General features: G+C 46.7%; 8 protein-coding genes across 8 annotated transcripts; 5 read left to right on the top strand and 3 right to left on the bottom strand.

Moving 5' to 3' along the window:
* Positions 1 to 587: 587 nt before the first annotated feature.
* Positions 588 to 2,062, bottom strand: HETIRDRAFT_51505 (uncharacterized protein; the record flags this gene model as incomplete). The annotated part of the gene is made up of 4 exons (XM_009547549.1): positions 588 to 752; positions 816 to 1,251; positions 1,311 to 1,467; positions 1,522 to 2,062. 4 exons carry the CDS (start codon positions 2,060 to 2,062, stop codon positions 588 to 590), a joined length of 1,299 nt encoding a protein of 432 aa, XP_009545844.1.
* A 1,348-nt stretch (positions 2,063 to 3,410) lies between these two features.
* Positions 3,411 to 4,658, top strand: HETIRDRAFT_318462 (uncharacterized protein; the record flags this gene model as incomplete). The annotated part of the gene is made up of 3 exons (XM_009547713.1): positions 3,411 to 3,736; positions 3,787 to 4,193; positions 4,246 to 4,658. The coding sequence occupies 3 exons, from the start codon at positions 3,411 to 3,413 to the stop codon at positions 4,656 to 4,658; spliced, it is 1,146 nt and encodes a 381-aa protein (XP_009546008.1).
* Positions 4,507 to 7,140, top strand: hpox2 (heme peroxidase 2). The gene is made up of 7 exons (XM_009547712.1): positions 4,507 to 5,116; positions 5,182 to 5,336; positions 5,396 to 5,726; positions 5,791 to 6,088; positions 6,143 to 6,189; positions 6,241 to 6,532; positions 6,616 to 7,140. Exons 1-7 carry the CDS (start codon positions 4,896 to 4,898, stop codon positions 6,880 to 6,882), a joined length of 1,611 nt encoding a protein of 536 aa, XP_009546007.1. The 5' UTR covers positions 4,507 to 4,895; the 3' UTR covers positions 6,883 to 7,140.
* A 6,912-nt stretch (positions 7,141 to 14,052) lies between these two features.
* HETIRDRAFT_318964 (uncharacterized protein) lies at positions 14,053 to 14,865 on the bottom strand (the record flags this gene model as incomplete). The annotated part of the gene is made up of 3 exons (XM_009547711.1): positions 14,053 to 14,264; positions 14,316 to 14,429; positions 14,493 to 14,865. The coding sequence occupies 3 exons, from the start codon at positions 14,863 to 14,865 to the stop codon at positions 14,053 to 14,055; spliced, it is 699 nt and encodes a 232-aa protein (XP_009546006.1).
* Positions 14,866 to 15,266: 401 nt separating this feature from the next.
* On the bottom strand, positions 15,267 to 15,507 carry HETIRDRAFT_173027 (uncharacterized protein; the record flags this gene model as incomplete). Its single annotated transcript, XM_009547710.1, has 2 exons — positions 15,267 to 15,331; positions 15,390 to 15,507. 2 exons carry the CDS (start codon positions 15,505 to 15,507, stop codon positions 15,267 to 15,269), a joined length of 183 nt encoding a protein of 60 aa, XP_009546005.1.
* An 811-nt stretch (positions 15,508 to 16,318) lies between these two features.
* On the top strand, positions 16,319 to 16,574 carry HETIRDRAFT_104710 (uncharacterized protein; the record flags this gene model as incomplete). The annotated part of the gene is made up of 2 exons (XM_009547709.1): positions 16,319 to 16,429; positions 16,488 to 16,574. 2 exons carry the CDS (start codon positions 16,319 to 16,321, stop codon positions 16,572 to 16,574), a joined length of 198 nt encoding a protein of 65 aa, XP_009546004.1.
* Positions 16,575 to 17,091: 517 nt separating this feature from the next.
* HETIRDRAFT_64706 (carbohydrate esterase family 15 protein) lies at positions 17,092 to 18,688 on the top strand (the record flags this gene model as incomplete). The annotated part of the gene is made up of 7 exons (XM_009547587.1): positions 17,092 to 17,629; positions 17,684 to 17,832; positions 17,881 to 17,950; positions 18,000 to 18,142; positions 18,202 to 18,240; positions 18,295 to 18,428; positions 18,490 to 18,688. The coding sequence occupies 7 exons, from the start codon at positions 17,092 to 17,094 to the stop codon at positions 18,617 to 18,619; spliced, it is 1,203 nt and encodes a 400-aa protein (XP_009545882.1). The 3' UTR covers positions 18,620 to 18,688.
* A 327-nt stretch (positions 18,689 to 19,015) lies between these two features.
* Positions 19,016 to 19,389, top strand: HETIRDRAFT_417494 (uncharacterized protein; the record flags this gene model as incomplete). Its single annotated transcript, XM_009547708.1, has 2 exons — positions 19,016 to 19,106; positions 19,169 to 19,389. The coding sequence occupies 2 exons, from the start codon at positions 19,016 to 19,018 to the stop codon at positions 19,387 to 19,389; spliced, it is 312 nt and encodes a 103-aa protein (XP_009546003.1).
* Positions 19,390 to 20,041: the final 652 nt, after the last annotated feature.

Here is a 20,041-nt window from a genome sequence, read left to right as displayed (position 1 = left end):
GGGACGGCTTCGCTCTCTGTAACCCCGTGCCTTGTAGTAAAACCCCGGCGTTAGAATGCAGGGCGTATCGTGAGGGAACAGCGGGTCTCACGAACTTTAGGACAAGAGCAGGAGGCATCTCGACCGCTGAGACCTGGTCCGCCTTGATAGCAGTATCCATATATGGTAGGAAGGTTCCGACACAGACAATAAAGCAGGGGCATCACGTACTCCCATTTGGATGAGAGTCGAACCGCGGGCTTCGAGAGTAGGAAGCAACATGAACAGTGCATAGATGATAATGTCAGCGGGATGAGAAGGTTGGAGACTTGGGATGGCGGATGCAATAAGGTACCGCGGGCTAAACGGAAGCGTAGACAGGATTTCTGAACCTCAAATTATCTCTGTTCGAACTTGGGCCAGAAACAGCACCAAATGTCCATACAGATGAGGTCGTAATCACAGCAGAACAAAATAACAATACCAATTACCATACAGCACCGTTGATTCTTCGAAACTTCACCTATCGTAGAGGTCGGGTATAGTCGACACAAATCATACATCGAGTTGGGGGAAAGAGGCGGAAGAAATATCCGAGATAGCCATCGTCAGGAGTTGGATTGCATTAGTGGAGTCCGTTCGGTGGCTTCAAGCATAGAATCGATCGGTGGTGACGCTGGATGAGCGACAGGTGTGTTCTCGGCTAAAGGAGATGGCGTATGAGAATATATGACGGGTGGCGGCTGAGTCACGTCAGCCTTGCAGACAGGACACTGTTCACAGATGACATCAGACGACAAGAACACAATGTGAGAAACAGACGTCACGGTACTCACCAACTTCTTCCTGTGGATCAACCACGCGTCCACTTCATCCAGATGAAAAATATGCTTGCAGGGCAAGACGCGCACTCGATCACCCTTCATGAACTCTTCGAGACATATCGCGCACTCGGACTGTGACTGGAACCACGCGGGATCATCGTCATCGTCGACCACACGTGCGGGCGTGACCGATTCAGCAGGAGACTCGCGGAGTTCAATGTCGACATCTTGGTGTGACGGTGCGGGCTGAGCGTCTTGGCCCGGAACGACGCCGCTGTGTTTCTCCCAACCGGTGCCTGTCCAGACCCTCCATGGAAGACTTTTGACGATATCCTCTGGTGCACGGTCGCGCTGTGCGGCGCGGACGAGTCGGATGCGATGGATTAGGAGCGTCATAAAGGTAAGGCAGCACGGGACGACCAGGATCGTCAAGAAGGTGAGTATTGGGCTAAAAATCACATGTCTTCGATCAGGGCAAGGACGGTAGGACGTAACGCCAGTACGTACGAATACCACTGCCATACCGAGTATTCTGAGTTCAGCAGCAGGGAAAGGGTCTTCAGTCCAGAGTGCGAGGTGTTAGAGGTAGCAATGAGCGACGAGAGCTCCATGTAATCCGAGTACTTGATAAAAGTGGCTGCGATCCTCACGTCCGAAGCATCACCTGCACGGATAATCTCAGGAAGAAATGCGCGTTTACGCAGACACGAGGACGCACCTGGGCTGTACATATTCACGAGCGCATCTGGATTCCCACTAATCTCGGGATCGTCGCCGCCTACGACCACCGCACGCGCGCCAAGCCTCTGTGCTTCCCTGGCCTTGTCGGCAAATTGACACTTCCCCCTCTGCACGAGAGCAATCCACGATTCACTGGCTTCGGGAACATTTGGGCCAGAGATACATAGCGCAGGACATCCTACGTTCGATGTAGGGGCCTGGGATGTAAAATTTAGCGCAAACTCATTTGCGTCTTCGACATCGGTGCATGGTGCAGTGAACGAGTTCAGGGGGATGACATATCCAAGCAAGGGATCTGTAAGCTCAGAGCCAAAGGCAGCAGGTCGCGAAATAAACGTCAGTGGAGGTGTGCGGTCAACGACAGACACGGAGCTGTCTGCTCCCCATGCCCAGCCCCATAGCCATCCATGGTCCGCCTGGACTGATGCAGATGCCGCACGCAGCCAACCGAGAGGGCCAGCATGAGCCCCGAGTGCGAAGAATATCAAGAGCGAGAGCGATATGTCGAGTCTATGCATGCATGCAAAGGCCCTGAGGAAAGAAATGCGGGAGGATGAGAGTACGATGGGCAGAAGGTGATTTGTAGGTTACAGCATTTTGAGAGTCACGCAGGCGCTATATTTCGTAACCGCGTCCATTCGGCCTGCTCCGAGCCCTAGCCTTCGGCTCTGGCCCTCGTTTGTCTGCCGGTCTTCCCCGCACCAGCTGGAACTCGTCACCCGTCCGATCTTTCACCGACACTGGAAGGGCTCGTTGGCTCCACTCCGTCATGATGAAGTAGGGTGAAGCCCGCCGAGAGATCCCTGGCACCGGTGCTCTACTGAGATGCTGTCTAATCTTGTCGTCCCTCTTCACCATTGTCATGGCTAGCTCAGCAGCAGATTAAGAATCAATGTTGGATACTTTCTCGATGCAAAGAAATTCAACAGTTCACTATCAACATTTTCAGCACACTAAATCTCAGACTCATCGCCATCACCAACTGCGACATTCGGTCCGACAACGACGAGCACAATTATCAAAATAAGAGTTGTGCGGGTAGGGTCCGAATCTGTGTCGAGCATGCCGTACTGAAAACTAGCGGTCTAAGTTTCCTTTGGCAATCGATATGATAAAGAGCGTACCGGTAAAGGTAGAAAAAGGACAGTTTAAAGCAAACGTCGGTAATCAACTAGGACGCTCGAAGTCTCACTCAGTGCAACATCTGGCACCTACGCTGGTCAGGCTGTTTGAGAGAGCGAGTGGTGTATCATCTCACGATATCTGCGCAGCGGTGCCCCTCAGGAAGCTGCAATACACAAGGTTCGGGCGGCGGCACTTTGAAAAATTTGGAGCGAAGACACATCAAGGCGTGAGTCCAGTATTGGTCGAGGTAGCATGACTTCTCTGAATAGTTTACGGCTAGAAACTGTACTCATGATATCTGAACGGGCATTGTCAGAGACAATGTCACGATGTCCCAGGAAGGAGATTCTGCGTGGACTCACTGCACCGATAGCCGGGAGTCACTCATGTCGAGCGTTTGGCCGAGGTTCAGGCTTTATCGAAACTGAGATGTGGACAGAAGAATCACGAACCCGCCCCGCATCTCAACCAGAACCGTCGGGCTGAGACACTGCACCGCACCCAGCCATGCACATTCTCGACGCCCGCACACACCCACCTCAACGCCTCTCGGCACTCCAAGCCCAAGTTTCGTTCTGCACATAGCCAGTTGAATGTCTCTAGTGTGTCGCACAGGGCCGGTGCCTGTCCCCACACGGTCACAACTACAAGCTCGAGCGCGCGCGCGCGCCTTCGCAGCTGGAACCTCCCGCGGCTCACACACTGGACACACCAGCATTGTCGCCAAGGAATTCGTCCCGCATGCTGAAGGTGCGTAGCGCATCACGGCCGTGGAGCGTAATACGTGTTGACGAGCGCGCGTTGCACAGAATACTGCCACCCGAGGCCGCCCCCGCCTGTCCCGAACACCGCACCGTTCACTCTCGCGGACCTAGGAGGCACATATCCAGCGCTGTCGACATCGGCACCACCCTTTCCGGCGTCGGCATCCTCGCCGCCGGTGGGGCCGCCACCACACTTCACCGTCCGGCTCGCGTCGCTCCTGAACCGCCGCCCATCGCTCCGCGAAACAAAGGCCCACACGACCCACGGCCCAACCAAGATAGACCCAGAGTCAGCCGACACACGTGAGTGATGCGCCCGCGGACTGCCCGTGCGCGCTGACCGCCCCTCCCAGCCTCGCCCGCCTCCGCCTTCCGCAAGACACGCTCGCTCTCGCTCCTGAGCCTATGCCCCAGAACCCACGCGCACAGCCGCGGCGCCTTCCCGACGAGCGCGAGCGTGGCGATCGGCCTCGGCGCATCGCGCGCACGGCGGGCGGACGCAGAGCCCGAGCGGCCGCCCACCGTCGTGCTCCCGCACGACGTCGTGCATGCGCTCGTCGACGCCGTCGTATTCCCGCAGGCGTGTCTGGGTCCGACGATAAGTCAGGAGAGGGTGGACGCGAGCTTGCCTGCGATCGTGGTGTCGTCGCCACATGGGAGTTCCGTGTAGATTGCCAGTATTATTGGGTCCTGGCCGGGTGCGGGTTGGGTGTCCCAGGCCACGCGTGTCTCTTGAAGTGCTGGTCCATACGCGACAACGGTGTGCTGTTTTGCAAATGTCTCGTCCCAAGTAAACAGGATGAAACAACCAGGGCTTTCCAGAGTGAGGAAGACGGTGGAGGATAGTTCGGCTGAAGCCGAGCCGGAGCGTGAAATGACGGACCGCAACGGCTTTGCCTCCGTCGAGTTGTCACGATTTCGGTTCGGTTGCCGTTTCATCACAGCTGAAACGACACAACGAACTCGCAACGACCGTGCGGGGCCCCAACGACGCACGGGCAGTCCCTCGTATCTCGGTAAGCTTGATGCGACCGACATCAGCCCACGCCGCGTCGACAACCTCGCACCCAAACCCTGCGTACAGAGGCCTGAGCTGCTTAGCTGCCAATATGCAAGAGAGATAAGCATACGAGGTTCGGGCTCGCGGTTCGGACCTACGTGTGTGGGCACGATGCTCCGATATTTTTGTATCCTCGGAGTCGAAGGATGCGATCTACCAGGCTAACTTTCGTGATCGAGTGTAGATCGCCGTAAGTACGGATCAGCCTGGCCAATACACGGCCTGGGGTTGCCAACATCACATGGACGCACCGATTCAGCACAGCCGCCATATGTCTTTTGCACTTCGGAATCGCGGGCGGCCAGAAGACCCCGATGAGCAGTCCGTTTATAAGTCTCGGAGCCCAACGCGACTTTCTGCAATCCATCCTCTCCATCCTTCCTTTTTTTTCTCTTCGTAACGATGCGGGGCACAGCGTCTCTCGCCACTTTCCTATCTCTTTCACTCCTCTCGAACGGATATCAATGGCCCAGTGATCCCGTCTTTGAGGCCCTTGAGGAGATGTACACCCTGAGCGATGGCCTGGGCTCGTCTGGTTTCGTTGGAGGCATTGAACCGTGCAGCTTTTCGCCGGCGAATAATCGCACAAGCGGAAGGCAGGCTGCCGCCGAGTGGGTTCGAACGTGAGCTACAGTATCCCGTGGGTGATCGCAGTGAGCTGACCAGTCGGTTGCCCTCGGGCGTGTAGGGCATACCACGATATGGCCACGGCGGATGTTGCAGCTGGCACCGGTGGGCTCGACGCGTCGATCAGCTTCGAGACCGATCGCGCGGAGAATGTAGGCGACGCATTCAACGCCAGTTTCGGTTTCTTCGTCGGCTTCCAGAATGCCCGCGTCTCCAGTGAGTTCCTTGTTTGCTGGCGAAAGAAGAACGCAGGGATTGATCTCGATGCACTCTAGTGTCCGACCTCATTGCCCTCGGTGCGGTCTACGCCGTTCGTGTTTGTTCCGGCCCCATAATTCCCTTCCGCGCTGGTCGCATTGACGCTACGGAAGCTGGCCCCAAGGGAGTTCCCGAGCCGCAACAGGATCTCGCATCGCACACCGCGTCGTTCGCGAAACAGGGCTTCAACGTGAGCGAGATGATCGGTCTCGTGGCGTGCGGGCACACGCTTGGTGGCGTCCACGAAGAGGACTTCCCCACGATCGTGTATGGAGAGACGAACTCGGACAACAACACGAGCGGGATGCAGCACTTCGACGACTCATTCGACGAGTTTGACAACCGCGTGTGCGTGGGTTCTTCCATTGAGGCCACATGCCTGAGATGCTGATAGGCGTTTACTCCCCGATAGCGCTGTGCAATGGGTGAACAGCAGCTTATCTACCAACGCGCTCGCGACTGGCTTTAACAGCACGACCAACTCCGACGGGCGAATCTTCGCCGCCGACGGCAACGCTACCATGCGTGACCTCGCCTCCAGCAACACCCTCTTCCAAAGCCGCTGTGCCGAGCTTCTTGCACGGATGATCGACACCGTCCCGAAGGGCGTCCAGCTGACAGACGTCATCACTCCTATAGCCATCAAGCCTTGGAACGTCCAATTGAGCATCAACGACAACGGGCAGCTGCATCTCGGGGGCTATGTCCGCGTACGTGTATTCCTTTGCCGTCGAGGATGGCTTTTGACTGACGCATCTATGCAGTTATTCACTTCCAACAAATCTGCGTCCACTTCCGACTACGAGGTCAAGTGAGTCGTTTGCACCGATGTCGTCGCTGAAGTCCTGATTTTCTATTGCAGCGTCACCTGGACCGATCACAACGGCGCTGCTTGTGAGGGGTGCAGCACAACCACGAGCGCACAAGGGTTCCCGGGCACTATCTTCTCGGGCACGGTCATGATGTTCAACTTTGACACCACCATCGACCCCAAGGTCGGGTTCTCCGCCTTCAGCGTCGAGTACACGAGCACGCCGGGGGGGCCCGTGACCAAGGCCGACAACGGCGGTGCCGGCTTCCCTTTTAGCGACGTCGTCATGCTGCAGTCGTCAGCATCCTGCACTTCCGACGGCACGATCAAAGCTGTCGCCGCGGTACGTCCTTTCTCTTCTCTTCTCTTCTCTTTTAGGCTTGTCCTTATGTGTGTGTGCTCATCGTCGATCGTTCTCTCGACCAGGTTCGCAACGACCAGCCCATCACGGCAGTCTACATCGACTATACCTCCGCCGAGACGCAGCCCGGAACTGTCATGCTTAAGATGGTCCCGTCCTCCATCAACATGACGGCGAGCAGCAACTCTTCCGCGTCGAGCCTGTACACCCTGTACAACGCCGAGTTCAAGGTGGACAATGCGGGGAGCTCCTCGTTCAACATCTTCGCCGAGGTGGGAGGGAAGGTCTATACTGATGACTTCAAGCGGCCGAACGGGCTTAACAGCTGCTAGATACTTCATATTTATGCAATTTAGGAGATGAACTCAAACATACTCTACATACTTGACTTGACTCAAATAATTTTGTGTTTATAGAGAGTTGCATCAGAGTAAAACCGGGTTCCTAAACCAAGACTTGCCTAACTGGGCACTGCGGGCCGGGACAATTGGCAAAACCTTGTCATGCTCTTATGGCTTAGGGCTATCACTTTGAGCACACCGTGTGCTCGCCTCTTTGTAGTACTTTATTTAACTTTACCATGTCTCTATCTATTTATCATTGAATCTGAGAGCTACTTATTGACTGGCACTGTCAAAGACAGCAGTGGAGAGTGACCATCACAGGTGCATCTGGAAAAACCTCCTCTCTTAATTAGATCTAATTATTCAAAATACTATTCTAAGCTAATTAGAATATATTATTTGTAATCAACTTTATGACCAAATTTGTGATTAAGGGGACATTGTCTATATTATTACAGTCCCATTAAAATCTATAACCTAATTACAATTTTACATATCCCAAATCCAAATTATATAAGTGCTACAATTCTACTTTTACTTTATTCTTTATTTTCTATTGGTTTACTATTTTGTTGTCTGGTGTCCAAATTTAAATATTGAAAGCCCTGATTTTTAGGATATTTATTGATCCCTTTATATATAGAAGAGATAAAAGATGAATGTGTAAGAAAATCAGAAATGTTGAGATTGCCTTATTCATGTCAACATATTTAGGTTACCAGGTATATAATTTAGAATTTGTGGCTTAGTAGTTTAGAGCACTAGTCTGGGGTGTGCAAGCATGAGGTTGTTGGTTCAATTCTAGTAATGGGCAAGTTTATAATAAGGTGCAACTTTAGTTCGATTAGTAAGCTCTATACATACTCTATGATTGGAGGTATAATAGTAGTAAAGAAACCATAGGAGTGGGTTGTTTGATATTTTTCCAAAAATCCATATAATAAATTAGCTTTAATTAGCTCTAATTAGATCTTATAATTTCAGGATTAGAGGGGGGGTAAGCTAAAAATCCTTAATGGTAACTAGTAAAAATATAGCTATATTTATGCTTAACTATGGTTAATTTAATATGGAGCTTTTCCCTGATGTGGGTTATGCAGGAAGGTCCAGCACTTTTTTCTTATATCCATAATAAAGTGCTCAGGTACTTATTTTTTCTCATATGACTCTTTTGAAGCTTATGCAAGACCCTATAGTATTATGTCCTGCTTAAATGACTTAATTTATTAACGCACTAATAAAACTTAAATACTTTACTCTGAAGTTTGGCTATTCTAATAGGTGCATAAAGTTTATTGTGTAAAGATATCCTTGCTTGCTATATATATTCTGTTATAAACGGCTTGTTTAATAACCCCCAGAGTAAGAGGTTTTTTCCTATGTCATATAATAAATAGAGTAGAGTGAAAGATTTACTATATTATAAGGGAATATAAAGAATATAATGATAGAGTAGTATGAAGACTACTTAGGAATAAAGTAGACAATTAAGCTAAAGGCTCATTATATGCACCAATGCACTAAAAGGGGTTCCCTAGGCTATTTGGATTATAAGGCCCTAATAAATAAAGATAATGGATTATTTTTAAGCTTGTGAGAATTTAGAATCACTATCTGCTTTATTTTTAAAAAGGTAAAGTAGATAATCTTTGAGGATTTCTTAATGATTAGGAAAAAGAGGGTAATTCTTCCTAGTCTAATAAATAACTTTGGGTAGTACCTAGCATAGGACTTAAAAAGCTATAAATCCCTTGTATATTATAGAGACTAGAAAATGATTAGGGAATTATTCAGAAGACCACTCCCTTATATTAGCTCTGAATTATATCTAATAATGTCTAAAAGTATCTAAAAGTGTTGATAGCATCTAAAAGTGTCTAAATTCCTAATTGGGAGCAACACATTGTGAGCATTAGATTAGACTTCCAAATTGGAAACTACCTCTTTCTATGGCTAAAAAGATAGTTTCTAATTTCATGATATTAGCACTAATTCCATACCAAGAAGTTTTTAATTAATAGCAGGAAATAGTAAGTATTACTGCTCTATCTATAAAAAGGTAAAGATGTGGCACATTCTATGCTATTTTAGCATATTACTCTCTTTTATATATGCCTGCACCATTATTCTGTAGCTTTTTTGCTAACTTTTTAGCCATTTTTATAAGGGACATAGAAAGAGAGAAATATGCATTGATGTTCTTAGCCACTTTGTTGGCAGCTTGGCAGCTACCACAAAAGGCTGTAAAGATCTTGGTACCTTGGCCTTGTATACAAGATTATTAAAGTTGTTATTGTCAGCTGATGCCTGCTACTAGTTAATATAGGAATATTAAACTGCTAGGTTTATCATATAACTGTAGGTATGTAGAGGGGTCCCTAGGCTATCTGAATAGTGACTGTCTAATAGGTGAATAGTATGGCTCTTTACTATACTTAAGCAAGAAAGAACTCATTACAATCGATCTTATCTTTGAAGAAGTGAAGAAGGTGTTTCTCAATAAGAGGTTGATGGTTGTCTGCTATAAGACTGTCTTCTCCAATTCAACAGATAACTTCCGAGGGGTTTCAGAAGAGGACTTAATAGGTAGCAAGTCCTTGAGGGGTAATAGCATAATGAGAGTGAGTGAGGATTAAAGACAAGTGTTAAGCCACTGATAAGCATGCACCCATACTAGGGTTTAAGGAAGGTATTTGGGAAGCTTTGGGGAGACACTGAACAGCACTAGACAAGTACTGAAGATGCCAACTTGCACTGAACATGGTCAGTCCCTACCCAATTGACCATAACCCACCAAAAGACATTTGGCAGCACTTAGGTCAGTTTGCCCATACTTTATGTACTTACCATGACTGCATAGGAGTATTATGATAGGTGTTTACGAGATTGGAGCCAGTATTCTGTGTTGGTTGATGTCTTCTGTGAGTCAGTTGGTTCTTATTGCTTATCTTCCCAACTTCTATATGGTCAGTCAAATGCGATCTTGTGCTATTTTACTTGGCCACCTTAGTCATACATTGTGCCTTTTTTATTTTCATTGGCTCACCAATGCCTATTCTGACTACCTACACTTGGGCAACGGATCTCAAACATTTGGGATTTTGCCATTGCTGATTAACTTTTACCTTATCACCTTTAGAACCCATATGGACATCTCACCTACCTTCTTATCTTCTCTGATTGCTAGGGCTGGGCACCCATTTGACATCTACTCTCATTTTGTGTTTAATATTTTACTTAGGGGCTCTGTTTATTATAAAAACCTACATACAACTCTGGAATAAACCAGCTTTCGCACCCCATAGTTTAGAGCTCATTTGTACTCATCTCAACCATTGAAATCATTTTCATCAACTTCCGAAAACTTGTCATCCTCGTTATTTAGCCTTGTTTGTATTTATACTCATTTCTTCACTTGTACCCCTCATCCTCCCTCATTTTGTCAGAGTCCTATGTGGCTCTTGAAACATGTAGTTGTTGGTCATAAAACTACCTTTGCATTACTAATTGACTCTCTGACCTGACTCAACCGACTAAACATTTGGTCGGTGTTCAGTGCAGTCCCAAAACTGTTTGGGCACTTTAATCTCACCCTCCTTATTACTCTTTAGTGTGCCCTTGCTTTCTCAAGTCCTAACTAACAATTCCTTGTGTATCAGATACTAGCTCCAGCACCCCTACATTAGAGGTTGTTTTAGTATTGTGATCAGCACTTAGAGCCACTGCTAGCGTATCACCGCTAGGCTTGTTATGTGCACTTGATGCACTAAGAGGGGTTCCCTGGGCTAATATGGACAGCCCAACAAATAAAGACTATTGCATGGCTTTGGGCTTATACTAGGAAGTCTTAATTACTGTCAGCCTGATCTTTAAATAAGTAGAAAAGATATTAATTAATGATAGGATGATGTTCATTGGGTACTAGGAGGTTTTCTTTGATACAACAGATGACTTTTGATAGATTCTAATAGATGACTCAATAAGCAGTAAGTCCTTGATAGGTTGCAGGTGGTAGAGGATGAGGAGAGCTTTAAGACAAATCTAGTGCTTTATTAGACTAAGTATGATTCTTTGGATCTGGCAGAGTTTGTGATGTGTGGGCTGAAAGATGCCAGATGCCAGGCACAGTGCAAAGATCAAGATGTATACAAAGTAAACAAGCTGATCTTCTAAGAAGCTCAGCTCTGCTATTTATAGTATAGGCTATTTAGGGCTAGATGAAAATATGGTCTGTGCTTCTAAATATTAAGTAATCTACAGTCGTTAGTTTAAACTCCACAGCTCTTCAATATAACCATATATAGTAAGTATATCAAATGTCTGTCCACATTAATATCAAATTGGAACTCAATCATGATCAACATCAGTAAGCCACATATAAAAAGGAGAAGAATGAGTCATAATATCATTGTTACAAATTGCTTGTTCAGTAGCCCCAAGAATAGGAGGTTCTTCCCTAGGTCACTCATAAAGGAAGAGTAAAATAATGGTCTTGACTATATGTGTAGCACAGGAGCCAAATATATATTGCAGCAATGGGCAATAAGACGAAGTAGACAGTATAAAGACTGCCCAAGTATAAAGACTATAGTATAACAGTAGCATGAAGAGAATAGACTAAGGAACCTTAGCCTATTCTATGGGCCTTTTATACTACTTTGGGAAAGAGAGTGAGAATCCAGTATATATATACCATAGGTATTCTCTAAGTCATTACTTTCCAAGAATGACTACTCTTGCTTCTCTGCTTGTCTTCTTCCAACTAGGAGGATAAAGAGCTTCATGCTCATGTGTGAGTAGTATAGGCTGCCATTGGCCATTTGCTGTGTCTAGCCTATGATACTTGACTAGCAATGGGTATGTCTACTAAGAGTAGATGACCAAGAATAATATCTGTACTTTAATGTATGCCTCATAATGGGAGGCCGTTTAATAGTTGTGATGATTCTATTAGAATAGACTGCCATAAAGGCCCAATAAGTCATGGTCATAATAGTTGTAAGCATTTATGTGTCAGCATATAAATAATAATCAGTCTAAGCCTAAGTCATATGTGTAGCTCATGACCATATCCTAAGTCATGTGCCTGGATGTATGTCAAGTCATAGTTCTAGTTATCAATGTATAGTCTAGGATAAGATACCTGACCTTCTTTTCTGCCCTCATACAAAGCATGTATTAGGATGCCATCCTAAGAACAAGTTTAGTGCTTCATTGGACTAAGTATAATACTTTGGAATCTAGCAGAGTTTGCAATGTATAAGCTATGAAGGTAGCCAGATGCTGGGCACTATATAGAGATTGAGTTGTATGCAAAGTGAACAAGCTAAGCTTCTTGGAAGTTCATCTTAGCTATTTATATATATAAGCTGTCTAGGGCTAGACCAGGATCTGGTCTGTGCTTCTAAATACTGAGTAAGCTGAATAATTGAGATATGTTATTTATAATCTGCAATGTATTCTAATATAGCAACTATATCAAATGACTATTCACATCAGTGAGTATCAAGTCTCAATTGTGATTGGCATAAGTAAGCATTCAAGCCAAAGCTTGTAAATGAGTTATATATCATAAGTGTTTATGTGTAAGCATATTAATAGGCCCAGAGTCTTTTATAGTGTGAGCCTGTTATGCAAGCATACTACATGACTATCCTTTCCTAGTCTTATATAAAGCATGTATTAGAATGTGGTCCTAATACTTTTCTTAGTCATTTTACAACCACTGCTTTCTTATCAATATCAACTATTATGCTATTTATCTATATTTATCTAACCCAGTATATAATAGTATATATACCTATATAGTGTTATGAACTGCTTGTTCAGTAACCCCAAGAGTAGGAGGTTCTTCCCTAGGTCACTCATGGAGGAAGGGTGGAACGATGGTGTTGACTGTACATGGAGCACAGGAGCCAGAGGTGTATTATAGGGTAGCAATAGTGTGTACTGTAGCAAGATAGTGTGATAACAGAAGGGTACTGTAGGAAGACAGTACTGGAATGAAGAGAATAGACTACAGATCCTTAGCCTATTCTATGGGCCTTATATGCTACTTTAGGAGGGGTGTGTGAATACTATATATATATCCCATAGGTATTCTCTAAGTCATTCCTCTTTCTGAAATGACTACTTTTGCTTCTCTGCTTGCCTCTTTCTGACCAAGGGGTTAAGGAGCTCCATGCCTATGTGTGAATAGTTTGTAAAGTGGGGAAAGTTGCCCACTGCAATAGGCCCATAATACTCGACCAACAATGGGTGATCCATTGGGAGTGGATGACCAAAGATGATATTTGTACCTTCGTGTACGCCTCAAGGTATGAGGCCACCTGGTAGTTGTGATGATCATATCAGTATAGACAGCTGTGTAGGCCCAATAAGTCATGATCATAACATATAATCCTAAGCCTACTATTATTATTGTCTCTTAACCTTGTTGAATCCCTTTACCAATAATAATTATGATATATTAGTTATATTAGTCTTTTGGAAAACAATACTAGATACCTTGTTGTATATGCCATATAATACTATCTAGTATGTGTTGTGCTGCTTTTATTAGAATAAATGTCCTAAGAGGCCTGATAGGCCATATCACAACATATTCTATATTAAGAATATTCATACTTTTTATTCTAGAGATTGTTGTTAGACTATTCAGTTATTACCTATTATTAACTATTTTGGTTCTATATAATCTTTAGTTATTGTCTCTCCAATTACTTATATATTGTAGCTAATACCTTGAGTTTTATCTTTTTAAAACCTTTTTGAAACTTTCCTTTTGCTTTATTATTACTAAAATTTGTCATTTTTTTTTTACCTTTCCTATACTTATATAATTTTTTTGAATAATATTTTTTTAATAAATAATAACTAGTAATACATAATAAGAATCATAAATAAAAAATGTTAAGAGCAAGTCATATTTTTTCAAGTATATTCAGTGACAGAGAATAGGTTTGCATAATATAGCTGTCTTTTTGAAGATTTCAAAATATAAAGCACCTAAAAAACTGCTTGATTAGTAATATGCATATTTTAATATTAATTATGCATACCCCTATAAAATAGCTTGGATATTCAATATTAAGTGCAATCCATATCAAGATGAGTATAGTTCTTCACCTTAATAGGTGGCTCTAAAGTCTTGAAGTGTCATCTTCTTCTTCTTTCTCCTAAATTGTGATTGTTATTGTGAATGGAAACCCTTTTCCTTAAAAGCTTGGCATTGATATCCAATTGCTTCGTTTTGCCACAATATTTGCACCGACAATTAGGATGACCATTGCTCTTAAGAGGCATATTGCACATCAGCCATTCCACATGAAGCACAAATTCTTCTGGAGACCGAAAGCGCTGGGTATGTCCTAAAAAACATTATAGGCTTATATCTTTGATTAAGCAAGCAAAAGTCATACCATAAAGATAAAAATCATGTCTAGGATTTTTTTTCTCTAATATTCTTCCTGTTTGATGGTCATATAATGCATATCCTTTTGGAAATTGTTTGAGTGTCCATACTGGCTCTTTGGCTATAAATATCAAAAAAATCAGTAACCAACATGTAGACATTATGTCAACATTCATAAACATACCATTCAAATCTTTCTTTAAAGTCTCTACTGCTAGATACCTTCCAATTGACCTCCTCCATCTAACTGACACCTTGTCATCAAGAGCCACAGGCTTAAACACCGAAAACTTTGCATTCTCGCAATGATCAGGTGGTGGGCGCCGACTTTCATCACCGTCGGACACATGAATATTGATGATGTTATTATCTATCGTAAACGCGCCTTCCTTGACATTGTGTGTTCTTGGTGGGACGATAGGCAACCGAGTTGTCAATGACATCGGTGCATGAGCCGGTGCACGATTCAATAAGGAAGGTCCTTGGCCGGCGTGGGAAGCGCCGAGCCTGTTCACTCGACGGACCCTTTCGACCCATTCAAGGGTTGACGGTGGCATGTTCTTGGAAGGATCGATGGGACTGCCACCATCTAGGGCAGGCCCGATAGGGGTAGACGGGTTGTTCATATCGTTTATGGGTTTCCTGAGAGTCTGTCGGCGTGGTGAGATGATGGACACCCTTGTATCTAGACAGAATCTATACCTGGACAGGCTGGACTGCTATCTCCGCACGCTTTGACAGCCGTTGAATGTTTAGCGATGGATCACAATGGACACAAAGGATGCGGTTGTGGGGAGAGTAGATCACGATAGGCGCCAATCAGCGTGTGCGCGTGTTTGATCGACGCGTTGACTGATTGTCGAAGTGGCAAGTTATCGAAAGTGATGAATTGGGTGCAGTGAAGTTGGGGTGCGAATACAAAAGGTCTCGCGCCTCGAAAGCCCCCTCGACGAGTCTTTTATACCCACCAAACAGGCAGAAACACGTGTAAACATTGACAATGACTCCGCATTACGGTCCCGACTGGATGATAAACAATGAGCCGTGTGGGAATGTAAAAATAAAACGAAAACCATCTCACCTGGGTCGTCTCTCCCTACCAATGCTCCTGCATTACAACATCGTCTACTGCCTGCGTCTTGATACGTTGATGCATGGTTCTCGACACTGATGAAGCCATCGATAGGCGGGATCGACATTTTCACTCGAGTTGAGTGGGTCACGGTATACAACCACGGTGAGAATACTTTGCTGGTCAAAAATCAGAGTACTCGCCTACAAGGCTGCATGAGAAAGAAGACTCTGTAATGCAGAGCGGAGGAAGCGGCATCCGTTCGTATCGTATTGGAAAGCAAGGCGGCGTTCGCAGGAGCAGTTGAGGCCTACCTCGTATGGACAAGAAGTCTAAGATGAGGGCTTAGACTCTGAACATCCAAGAGGTGACTCGGTGAGGGAAACAAGGCGGTGCACTACAGCCGTTGCGATCTTGTTCGTGCAGGCTTGCTGCGACCACGAAAGTCTTTGGAGTGGATGCCGTGAAGGCAATCACCACCACAGTCATCGACTCATCGTTGAGGGAATGAAATCAATCTTTTAATAGGGAAGAGGGGCAGTATACTGAACTCACCAGCCTGCAGCAAAAGCTTCACGAAACTTATATCGCATAGATCGAATCGTCGAGTCGTCTGTGACCGAATAAACTTCATGACATTGTGTCTCTGGACCTCCTTGGACCATTCGTCAAATTGGGGTGTGGTTACCGGCCAAGTTCAGAAGAATTAGGACAGCATTGGAGAATATAGAGGGAGTAAAGACAGCAAGAGACAGTGCTGCTAGTCGGTAGTACGATCGCCAGACCAGGAATTTCGGAGATTTAAAAATGACATCCTCCCACCATTCTCCTCCCATCTTGCCCTCTTCCTCCAAGTCGGTTACCGCGATCGCAATCAGACTCGATTTATCAACGAACGTCCAACTACAGTAGCAAATACATTGTTCGGTATTATTTCGATGCCAGAGAGTCCTCGCTTGCGCTCTCAGCAGACTGACGAATGCTGGGCGTCGAATGGATGGTGTACTCATCGCTATGCTTTGATCCATAACCTATCTCTCAACGGGCCGGTGGAGGCACTCAATACTCCTTGATCTTCCTGGCGTGCTCATCAACTGAATTGTGCAGCAGCAGCATCGCCCACCGAAGCTCCCTGAATCTCTGGTATTCCGTCTAGCCTACCCCTTCGTGTCCTTCTCGGACCGCCTTGGTTAATTGGATGCTGCTCGCTTTTTTGCTACCAATCCTCTTCTTCTGCTTGCCGCTCCAGAGTTTACAAAGTCAGCCTCTCTGGTCCATGCTGTATGCACCGTCAATGATCCTCGACACCACTCATCCACGCCAACAGAAGAAACAAACCGCGGCGTATACTCGGAAGGATTAGAGGCGCGCTTTCTCGCTGTCGTCATCGATTCCATACTCAGGCAACTCGTACTGTATCACGCGTCCGCAATTACTGGATAAATGTCTTTCCACAGTCGCCGTCGCTCGCAACTTGCACACATCGAACCTTAGATGACCTTGTCTAAAGATATACAGGACTCTACCCGCGCCGTTTCTGTCAGATGACGATCGGTGTGATCCTGATTTCGTTCTCATACTGTTTGCTCATGACCCATATTCTCCGCACAATCTACGCTACCAGGCTTCGAAGAACGCTAAGCTGCATACTTAAAGTGACGAGTGCAGGACTAGTCTTATAGGATCCATTTCGCGATCTTGATACAGTATCATGAAGATTCTCGCAGGACTCGTCTTAATCGCCTCCTCTTACCTCGCCCATGCAGCTGAACGCCCATCTGCATGTGCACCAATACGATTTCCCCTTCCACAGCCCTCAGACCTACCTATCATACCTCTCCTTCCCGATCCATTCACGTTCCGCCTCTCGCCCGACAGGGTCCGCTCCACCGCTGACTGGGCCTGCCGCAAACAAGAGATCTTCACGCTTGTCCAGCAATACCTGTACGGCTTCTACCCTGACCATGCCGCCGAGACGGTGAAGGCGACGCGCTCGGGGAACGCGCTCAACATAACGGTGTCGGTCGGACGCAAATCCGCGAGCTTTCCGGCAACGCTGACATTCCCTACGAACGTCACCGCGAGCGCGCAGAACCCTGTGCCAGTCGTGATCAACCCGGGCGAGATACCAACTGCGCCGTTCTTGGCGTCGGGTGTCGCGCTCGCGACGTTTAACGTTGGTGACGTCGCAGTGGACTCCACAGCGAGGACAGGCGCCTTTTGGACGTTGTATAATGGCAGCGATATCGGTCAGTATAAGCTGGTACATCTTGTCTTATTGATGTTCATCGCCAATGTCGTAGGTACGTTGACCGCATGGGCTTGGGGATATCATCGTATATTGGACGCGATTGAGAAACTCGTTCCCGAGATCGACGCCACGTCTGCTGGTGCCATTGGTTGTTCGAGGTATGGGAAGGGGGCGCTTGCTGCAGGCATCTTTGACGAGAGAGTACGTCTCGCTTAGTTTGTTTTCCTATGTCCGCTGACTAGTGTCTAGATCAAGTTGACTCTCGCGCTCTCCAGTGGGGAGGAAGGTGTCGGCCCTTGGCGGTTCTACTATGAATCCCGTACGTCTTGAACGATTTCCGATTATGTAAAACCTGAGGTTGTATGCAGAGGGCGCAGCGGAGAAGATCAACAATATATTTGGTGGTTTCCCGTACTGGAGCAACAGTGTCCTAGGTCAATTTGTCAACCTCACTGCTAACTCTAGTCATCTACCGTTCGATGCGCACGAGATGGTGTCGTTGATAGCTCCGGTATGGAATTTGATGCTATTGTTTGGACAGGCAATCATAATCTTTCACCTACCTTTCAGCGCGCTGTCATTTGGGATGAAGGGCAGGAAGATTGGTGGGTGAGTGTGCGCCGTTTAGAACCCTTTATAACAAAGGTCTCATGACGTATTTAGACTAACCCTGAGGGGTCTATGGGTGTAACGTTCGAGGCAGCAAAGGTCGTATACGACTGGCTTGGTGTGGGAGAAAATATTGCAATCGATGTTCGTCATCCACCGGACGATGGGCATTGCGGAAACACGGGCTAGTAAGTACAGGTACAAAATGTTAGATGTTTCCTAGGACGTTGACCTTCGCTTGACCTGCAGCACGCTCATCCAACCGTTCCTACAGAAAGTGTTCTTCGGAACTCCATCTACGGTCAACTTCAGCGATATCTCGCCCTTCCCGGCTCATCCGGAAGCGTATCCCTGGGCTTCACAATTGCCAGCGCGTTGAGTTGCATGTATGAGTATGAATGTCAGTCTTGGCTTGAGACAAAATCGTCATCGCTGTTTTATTCATGTCCATGACGGTCTGTTTTGCAACATCAGAGTCTGGTCTGTGTTCACTTTCTCAGACTTAAGGACCAATAACGGGGTCTCATACCTGCTCGAAGGGGCCAACCGAGACCCCATTGTCAGCGTTGAATCTTCGGACTAACCTGACAGTCTATGCAACGCAGGACTGGATCGGTCTCAGATGGATTCTCGTGCTCAAGGCGAGAGTTTCCCAAGGTGTCATTCGCGTAGACCGTCAGCCCGGTTTGGAAGGCTGTCAATTTTCTCTCCATTCTGGCGGCTCCGCTGTTCCCCTAAGTCACTCCACACTCCTGTCGCTGAAAGATCTCCCGCCATGCCTTCTGGTCCTCAGGGCTCCCCTGGACAGGTCTGCCACCCCCTGGCCGGCTGGTTTCGGCTGTGCTGGGCAGATTTAGTCGTTGTCGGTGCGTGTTTTCTTTTCATTCCTAACAGCGAACACCATTAAACACCCTGACGTTTCTTTCAGTCGCTCTTGCGCTTTTGGTTTTGCTGTTTTTTGTCTTGGCGACGACCCCTGTGATTTTTCGCTTGCGAAAAATGTTCAAGGCGAAGCGCAAAAACTCCGAGCCGACACTCTCTTTCTCTTCTCTGTCGCAATCTCGTCCGACTCTCCGTCGAACTCAAACACACCAACCAAGATCCCTCGGCATGTCCGCGGAACACCATGAAAAAGGTGCAGTGAAATGACTCTAGAATCACATCTTCCTCTAGTCGATACTCATCCCTTCTTTGTCTTGCGCAGACCCCTATCTCTTCATGAGCTCCTCTCTCAACAACTCTCTCCTACTCAAATCGGGTGTCGTCCCACATACCCAACGTCCAGAGCCAACACTGAAAGCGCGCGACGCTATGTCAACTCTCTCGGTACCAAAATCTTGCAAGACCCTAACCCCAGATCGGGGTCATGCAGAGGGACGAGCACACGAACGATCGCGTTTCCTCGAGGCACCGAGGCCTGTGTATCCATATCACGGTTGGGAGAAGGACCCTTATGATGCGGTTTAGCAAAGTATTCTCCCAGAGATCATATGTGTGTTGCCCGAGACTCGAGTTGGGTAGGCATATCGGGACGATTTCGATTCAAAATTGAGCTCAATGATGGAATAACGGGTTACCGGAACAGTGTGTGAACTTGCATACTCTTTCATCGGCCCTCGACGATGCTTGTTCGGGGGATCGTAAAACGGTGTGTCAAAGGCGCGCAATAGATGTTTACCTGAACAGCAACTCCCATTCAAAAATATGTGCTATGCCAGTGCTATGCCATCATGTAACTGTCGGCCATTATAAGACAGGTCCAGACTTTCATTCATCGTGATGAATGGCCATGGAATGAGCC

The sequence above is a fragment of the Heterobasidion irregulare genome (assembly GCF_000320585.1).
Source record: "Heterobasidion irregulare TC 32-1 unplaced genomic scaffold scaffold_05, whole genome shotgun sequence".
NCBI lineage: Eukaryota > Fungi > Basidiomycota > Agaricomycetes > Russulales > Bondarzewiaceae > Heterobasidion > Heterobasidion irregulare.
Note: the sequence above shows the minus strand (reverse complement) of the source record. Positions and strands in the feature narration are given on the sequence as shown.